The following is an 8690-nucleotide window of genomic DNA, read 5'->3' as shown; positions in this document are numbered from 1 at the left end:
CAGCAAAGTTTCATTTTGTTGTGTTTGATGCAGCCATTTATCCAACACTTACATGTCTGTTTGAGATCTGGTGGATAATGTTTTATGGGAAGGAGGAGTTTATAAATTGTAACTGCTCACATTTTCTATTATTTATAGTTGTTGTTAATAAGTCGTATCTCCATGTTTTTTCTTAACTTCCTTATTGCAGACTCTACATAAGAGGAACTATCTTGGGTTACAAGAGGTAATAAGAATTTAACCTTTTTTATTGCCTTTATTGTATTTTTGTTCTGTTGGTTTTAAGTTGTTCCTTTTTTGTGGAATTAGTGAATTTTCTTATGGAACTTGAATGTTTAGTTATATGTATGAGAAATTTTAGCTAAGTTAATGTGATCTTTCTTAGTTTTTTTGTGGGTTCATGAGTTTTCCGTTTTTATCTGTTTAATTCCAGTAGTATAAGAGGAACCTGTGTTCAGTTTAATGGTTTAACTTTGTCTGAAGATTAGCTACTTGATGAACAAGTTAATTTTTTGCATTTTAATTGTCAGATAAATTTATTGTTCCTTCCTTGTGTCTTTATGACAGTTTTAGTTTTCATCTCTATTTTTAGCCCTTTGACCCTGTCTGCAATTTTAAACTTTAAAGGTTATGGCTTTGTAAAGTTTGGTGATGAAACTGAACAAATTCGTGCAATTTGGATTCTTAAGAAACTATTTCTTAGCAAAAGAAATGGGCAGTTCTGGGAAGAAATCTGCTCGTAAACTCAGTGATATCAACGTCGTTGACGAACAGGTATTTTGCCTCATTGAATCCCCATCTCGAAAAAAGCTTTTGTTTTTTTTATTCTTTTAAATTTTGTTGTTTTAAAATTGCAGGAACTTAGAGAAGCTTCAGCTAATATTGAACCAAAGCATCAAAACGACGTTGCAGATTTAATAAATAGTTACAAAAGTTTATACCCAAAATGGGTTTTTGATCTCAGGTAAATTAAAACTCTTATTTACTTAATGTGTAATTTTGAATTTCATTGGAAACTTAAATTTGTTAGAATTTGATCCTCTTAATTTGCAAAAATTGGAAATTTGATCCTGGTTTTGGTGCATACATGCACTCAAATTCATCATGCTATATTTTTCTTATATCATGTTGAAGGCAGGCTTTGTAATTTATGATTTGAGGTAAACACTGCCCAGCATGAAGTTAGTCATAGGTTCTGCACAATTAATGACTGAAAAATATGCCGAGGCTGGAGCTGGAGAAAGCAGTTGTAGCTATCAATGCACTGAAACTAAAGTTGATTCAACGATGGTATTATCAGAATGTGTTATATTTCCTCAACAATGTCTAACTTGAGTTTATAGAAGCAATATAATCATGTAGTAAACCGTGGATGTAGTAAACCCATTTCAGTCTAATTTCAAAGGGTTTTTGAATTTTTGAACTTGTGCATTTTTTTTTTGCAATCAATTAGTTGCACTATTTGAACTTGTAATTTTGCTATTTAAATATTAACATGATTTTTTAATATTTTGACTAAAAAAATTAATTTATTATATGATTAAAAAAATTAATATTTAATATTTTTAAATGTTTTTTAAAAGAACGGTACTTTTAGCGGTGTTTGTAAACAAAGCGTCGCTAAAGGTCCTGAGTTCTTGATCTATAGTGGCATTGTGTAAAAGCGCCGCTAAAGGTCCTGATCTATAGCGGCGTTCGTGGGAGAAGCGCCGCTAAAGGTCATGATCTATAGCGGTGTTTATTTCTAAAAACGCCGCAAACGTTTGCGGCATTGACAACAGCTGTATTTTTTGCGACCATAAAAAAACGTCGCTAAAAACCTGTTTTGGTGTAGTGGGACCTCAAAGTTGCATGAGAAGTTGATTACTTTAGGTAGTAAATGGTTATGATATTTTACCTATGGCATGTACATAGGTTGATTTTGTTTTTTAAAACCTTTTGATGGCAATACAACTTAGTTTTAACCTTATGCCATGATTCTATATGAGTTATAACTAGTTTGAGAAAACTCGATTACTTGATATGCCTTAGATGACCATGCTATGTATTAGGTGATAAGGAAGTGTCCTTTTTGAGGTATTCGACTTTGGCTTTGGATTCTTGTAAGCTTAGAAGAAGTTGATTGGTTAATGTTGAAATGAGATTATTGAAATTGATAATAAGTGGGATGAGTTGTAGATGTTATTTGACATCAAATGTGACATCATCTAATCGGGATCGTTGTTGGTTCGGATTAGAGTTGATACATGGATAATTATTTTATAATTTTTCATAATTGAACGATTAAAAAATAAACTTATTAATAGTTTGATGAATACTATGTAACTTACTTAAAATATTAAATATAAGCACTTTAATCATAGGGATTTGAAATTTTGAAACAGATCCATGCTAATTTTAAAAGCTTGCATAAGAGATAAAGTGGAAAAAAAAATCAAGAACAATTGATTTTAAAGAATGATGATCGAAACCAAGCATGAAGAGATGTAGAATATGTCTATTATACATAGAGAGTACACAACTATGGAAGAACAATTTAAAGGTGTAGGAAATTAAAAAGATGAATTTAATGGTACAGTTTCGCTATCTATTTCAAATGATTCGGTGATTGAATATGAAGCAATGTCGTCCCCGGATTCAATTATGTCATCTGTTTCAGATTCCTCATCACCACTTCCCTCAATAACATTATCTTCTTTTGATGCTTTAATCAACTCTAGCTCCATTGCCACTCGTTTCATGGTGAGTCTTTTTTTTCCATTAAGATTCAAGCATCTTTTTGCTAGCTTAGCCACTTCTATAATCTCTTTTTCTGGGCCATCATTTACTACCCTTGAATCAAGAATGTCAAATAAGGAATTCCCCTGCATTGATAGCAGAAACAGAGATACCAAGCCTCACTTCCTCTGATTGTTTTGTAGGGATGGGTTTTTGTCCAGTTAAAAGTTCAACAAGAACAACCCCAAAACTATAAACATCACTCTGCTCTGTAAATTGACTTGATCGAAAGTACTCCGGATCCATGTAACCAAAAGTTCCTTGCACTCGAGTTGTTAAATGAGTTTGTTCAAGTGCAATTGATCTCGAAGTTTCAAAGTCTGACACTTTTGCCTTGTATTTATCATCCAAAAGTATGTTGCTTTATTTGATGTCTCGGTGATAAATAGGAACAGATGCAGCTGAATGCAAATAAAACACAGCATTGGCAATTTCAATTCCAATCCGTAAACGCATTTCCCATGTCAATGGAAATTCCTCATTTTGACTATGAATGAGATTATAAAGTGTTCCATTTGGGATGAACTCATACACTAGCAATGGAACTTCGGCTTCTAAACAACACCCTAAAAGTTTAACCACATTCCTATGGTTAACTTGAGATAAAATTATCACTTCATTGATGAATTGTTTAACCTTCTTTTCATCAAAATTCTTCCCTTCCACCATTTTAGACTTCTTAATAGCCACTATGCTTCCGTCTGTTAACATTCCTTTATAAACAGTTCCTTGACCTCCCTGACCAAGGATTCGATTCTCATTATAGTAATCAGTGGCCTTTTCTATCTCCATTGAAGTAAACAACTTTACCTTTTTAACAGTACTTCCATTGCACCATCACCTTTTTTTGGCTCTTCAATGAACATATATCATTTAATGGGAGAAGCTTTTATAAGGATGTAATGGCAAAATGGTGTTGTTACTGCACGCAAAATAAAAAACGGGCGAATTGGAGACGTACCTATAATAGTGATTGTCAAGTTGCGAGTGTTTTTTGTTGGCAGTAGGGAAATAACTTTTTTGGGCTTGCACCTAAATGCGGTACTATTGTATTCATACTCAGGAGGGCAGTAGTGTGTGGAACAATAGTTGCCAGGAGCATTCAAACAAAGTATGTGGCACCAATTATAAATCCCACAATTTCTCTCCTGCATTTATGAAAGGAATAGAAAGAGTTATATTCATATATATAAAATGTAATATAGATTATTGAAAAAGATGTGTTAATTTGTACCTTCGCAAAACGTCGAAAAACCACCGATGCCGAAATCCTTGTTGCATACACATAGATGAGTAGAGCTCAAACTTTGCCAGCAATATTCACGATCGGAACTACAAGTAGTGTTTAGACCTTGTCTCAAATGCCACAATCCAGATATGGGTGTTGTGCTCCATTGCAGTGATGTTGGAATATACGTCCAATTATTTACATTAAAATCATTCGACTCTAAGGTCAAATCAAACTACAAGTCTGATTTTACCAAGGAAGCAAATCCGCAAGACCTTTTCTGGCTACTACTCATGTTTGCAGAGAAAGAACCCAGACCTTGAGGAATATTAATAGGGTAGCCAGTAGCAGAGGAAGTTTCCTTACTCTTCCTACAACTTGGTTGCAAACACCCGCCTACAAGATAACCTTTTTCATTGTCGAAAGTAGTAACCAAATTACTGCAACCTGAAGACTAGAATACGTTGTCGAAATCTGAGTAGTAAAAGGGGGTGCCTGTTAGGTTGAGACTCATCCCATCGTTATTGTTTTGGCGACAATTGAAATAAGTTATGGAATGGTTCACCACAACGTTGCCGTACAAAAAAGAGAAGTCGAGTATTTCCAGATTGATGCCATTTATGTTTAAGAATGGCATTTTCCGCCCATTGGAGGTTTTGTTGCAGATTACTCTGACCAGCCATTGTGATAATGTTGGTGGATTATTTCAAATGGGTATTGAAACGTAACATTCCCACAAGAGTCTTCACTACTGAAGTTGATAGGTCCTGGTCCTAGTTCGCATCCTGCGGGCTTGCCAGAAAAGAGTATATTGCACCGAGTTAAACACACATTCAGTCTATAGAGGAGTTCATGGGATTGGGTGGAGTAGTTTTTTTTATCTACTGTTCAAATATAAAAAAAATAACTTTATATTAATATTTATATTCTTTTATAAGTTAAATTAAAATTAAAATTAAAATATTTTATTTTTTAAAACAGTGAAACAAGTCATTTTTGGTGGCCGAAACTTGAATTTATTAGAATTAAACTTGAGTTAAATTCAATCCATTAATACCTCTAATTCAATTTTTAAATGAAAAAAAAACCATTATTAAGATATAAATTTATAACTCTTTAAAACTGGAAAAAAAAAATAAAGAGATAGAGGTAGCTAGGAAGAATGCTCGTATCCATCCTTCTTTTACATATTTACTTGTTAATTGTAGGCATAATAATTTATTTGGCTCTTCAATTTTACAAAAAAAATTATTTTAGTTATTAATTTATCTTTTCATCTTTTTTAATCCTTAAACTTGCACTAATTATCAAATCACCCCAAAATAGATAGAAAAAATTAGCAAATGTTAACTTGGCATGCCATCCACGTGTATGCCACGTTAGCAACTAATTAATTTTTTTAAAAATTAAAATATTTTTTTATAATTTTATGACTTTCAAAATAATTTTTATATTTTTTAAATATTTAAATTTTAAAAAATTTATTAATTACTAACGTGGTATCCATGTGGACACATGGATGCAACTTCAAAAAAGTTAACAAACATTGACTTTCCATTCATTTTGAAATTATTTGATAAATTGTACAAGTTTAAAGGTTAAAATGAATAAAAATTAAATAAATAGTTAAAATAATTTTTTACAAAATTGAGGGCTTATTATACCTTAATTTATTCTAATTGTGTATATTGTAGTTTTAAAACTCCATTTTAAGAGTATAATAAATAAGGAATAAAAATTCGACAGTAAAAAAAAATGGTTAAAAAGTATTTAAACCCTCCTCGTAAAATTAAAGTATTTTATTGACAGTGTTTTAAATACTAACATAAAATATAAATATACTAAATGATTTTAAAACTTGATTTTAAATGAAAACTATTATTTGCTACACTAAAAACAATCATAAACTAATAATTTTTTTTACTGCTAGTACCTAATAATAATCTCTAAATTAATTAGCAAATCTCTAGATAATTAAGTGAAAAACTGAGTGCGACATGAGTGACTGACCTGCATCACCGCAATAGGTTGAATTCCAGCTGAGCGTTGCGGGAACATGAGTGGTTTCAATATGGATGCCAATGGGTAAAGGGTAATCTTCACGAAAATAGAGCCTGCTAAAGATGAACGCAGATGCGCATCTCTTGTCGTCATCCTTACCAGTAGGATACATGGCTGTCATGTTCACAACATTGGAAGTGAAATTTCCAGAAATTCTATTATTACAGCCAGATTCAGAAGCCCCGTCGCCACATATTGGTTGAATGCAACCGCCAAGGGGATCAGCTTCATTACTGAAAATAGTAGCCAAATTTCCGCAACCTACGGACCCGAAATAGTTGTAGTCACTTGAGAAGAAAAATGGAGTGCCTGTTAGATTGACAGTGGAATTACCAACCTCGCCTTTGTGATCACAGTTAACGTAACTTACTGGATTCTTTATTAGTATGGTATCTTGAAATAAGGAACCAAGTAGCTCCAGATCGATGTCATTTATGCTTATGAAAGGCTTTTCCCCTTTGTGGGTCTGTCTGCAACTTACTCTAAACCAAGAACGAGAATAGCAGCGGCTATGGATTCCAAATGGCGATGGAATTGTAACATTTCCACATACTTCTTCTCCGCAAATAGCTTGTTGAGATTCTGTTGACTGTAATATTGGACATAACAGGAATAGGATGATGAAGTAAAACCATAACTGGAAACCCATTTGGGCTTCTAATTTCTTTGAGGGAAATGAAGATGGAGATTGGGTTAATGAACAAGTCATTGACAGATTCAAGTTGTAGAGAAACAAAAACGTGTTTGACTGAGAAGAAGATTGTTGAAACCATTTTTTATTTTTTTTGAAAAAAACAAAAATTTAGTTGTCGATGAAAATTTAGAGTCACCATCAATCTTTTATTAAAGTGTGATTGGGTCACCTAAAAACGACTTTGGTCTACGAATTTTAGAAAAACGGGTCCGGGAGTCGGTTACGTATGAGGAAGGATTAGCAGCCTCATAACGCCTAAAAATTGGTACCTAGTTAATTAATTAATTTCTTAATGTTGAAAATTTGAAAATATATAATCCTTAGCAAAAAACTTTAAAACGTTACGTATTAAGACCCTTATCATTTCAGAAAAAGAAAATGTCACACCCAATGCGTTAGGGCACGACATTCTAATTTCCTCAAAAAATGAATTAGGCCAGAATACTCGTGTAATAAAAATTTAAAAGAATATACATTTATTCAAGATTTAAGAAATCGCGGCCCAATACATTAGGGCACAATTCCTCCAAAATCCCAAATTTGGAATATTTCTTTTTTTATTTTTTAGAAAAAATCTTCATTTTGAGAAATCAATGCGTCACATCCAATACGTTAGGACACAACGTGTTGAATTCCCAATAATGAGTTATTATTTTTTTGATTAAAGAGAAATGCTCGATTTTTAGATTTAACGGAGAAAATCGGAACCCAATACGTTAGGGCGCAATTTCCTTGAAAATCCTAAATACAAGCATTCTCTCAATTTTGAAAAGTTTGAAATCGAGTAAAAAAATGATGTGATGCTACATTAAATATACAATGCAATAATAAATATTACAATGGCATAGAAATAATATGAATAAATGAATAAACAAAATCGATAACATGCAAAATATCAAATAAATAAAAATATGAAAACATAAATCAAGAAAAAATAAAAATAAATAAATAAAGAAAAGAGAGCGCGTAACATATGCATTGGAATTATGAGAAATAAAATATAAAATTTGAATTATAAAATTTATATAATACATTTATGAAAATAAAGAAAAATATATAAATATACATATGTAAAATTTTTAAATATATGTGTTAAAGATATAAATATGCATTTAAGCATTTTCAAAAAAACATATGTATTATAAAATGTAAAAATATATGTATATAAAAATTAGGAAATAAAGATAAAACATATTTACATGTATTTATAAAAGTTTAAAGTATATACATATACTATAAAAAATGAGGAAAATATATTTACGATAATTTAAAATAGTGTATGAATATATATATGTATTTGTCTGTAGAAAATATGAAGAATAATATACATGTAAAATATATATATAAATATACGTGTATACACATTTATAAAAGCACAAAAAGGGTTTTTGAAACTAAGATATAAAAAGTATATATATATGTTTTATAAATAATTTAAAAAAATAAAAATCTTAAACTAAACTAGTAAGGATTAAAATGAACCTAAAACAAAATTAGAGGACCAAACATAAATAAAATAAATGAAGGACCCAATTTTAAGGCGTGGATAACTTAGAGGGACCGAATGGGAAAGTATCCCTACCCTCTGAAACGCACCGCTTTATCAGGATCAAATCGGAAGCCCGCCAAAATTTTAAGACTCAATTTAAAAAAGTAAAAAAATAAATTAAAATGATTGAAAACTCGGAGGGACCATATGCTCAAATTTCCCATTCAAGCCAGAACTCGAGGACCCTAATTGCGGGTCTGGCCCTCTAAACGGTGCCGTTTCACTAGCATGATTTAAAATAGTTTTTTTTTAAAAAAAACATTGTTTGCAGCATAAGAAAAAAAAGAAAACAAAAAAAACAAAGCCTCTCTGCTTGGGTTTTTAACCCCAGCCCCCTGACGTCGCCGTTCACTCTTGCCGATGCTCCGATTGCGATGGAG

At 31.6% G+C, this 8690-nt stretch overlaps 2 protein-coding genes and 1 long non-coding RNA gene across 3 annotated transcripts; 1 reads left to right on the top strand and 2 right to left on the bottom strand.

Annotated features, from left to right (window-relative positions):
* Window positions 1-1349, top strand: LOC107915948 (uncharacterized). The gene is made up of 3 exons (XR_001689324.2): window positions 1-226; window positions 628-774; window positions 858-1349. It is a non-coding gene; the product is annotated as an uncharacterized lncRNA (long non-coding RNA).
* A 1073-nt stretch (window positions 1350-2422) lies between these two features.
* Window positions 2423-6809, bottom strand: LOC121222192 (wall-associated receptor kinase-like 8). The gene is made up of 3 exons (XM_041102271.1): window positions 6017-6809; window positions 4013-4791; window positions 2423-3926 (listed from the first exon to the last, which is right to left on the bottom strand). The coding sequence occupies exons 1-2, from the start codon at window positions 6774-6776 to the stop codon at window positions 4673-4675; spliced, it is 879 nt and encodes a 292-aa protein (XP_040958205.1). The 5' UTR covers window positions 6777-6809; the 3' UTR covers window positions 2423-3926; window positions 4013-4672.
* LOC121222062 (wall-associated receptor kinase-like 22) lies at window positions 2553-3570 on the bottom strand. Its single transcript, XM_041101953.1, has 2 exons — window positions 3172-3570; window positions 2553-2864 (listed from the first exon to the last, which is right to left on the bottom strand). The coding sequence occupies exons 1-2, from the start codon at window positions 3568-3570 to the stop codon at window positions 2553-2555; spliced, it is 711 nt and encodes a 236-aa protein (XP_040957887.1).
* Window positions 6810-8690: the final 1881 nt, after the last annotated feature.

Source organism: Gossypium hirsutum, chromosome D10 (genome assembly GCF_007990345.1).
Source record: "Gossypium hirsutum isolate 1008001.06 chromosome D10, Gossypium_hirsutum_v2.1, whole genome shotgun sequence".
NCBI classification, from domain to species: domain Eukaryota; kingdom Viridiplantae; phylum Streptophyta; class Magnoliopsida; order Malvales; family Malvaceae; genus Gossypium; species Gossypium hirsutum.
The sequence above is the reverse complement of the archived record's forward strand: the minus strand, read 5'-3'. Positions and strand labels throughout refer to the sequence as shown.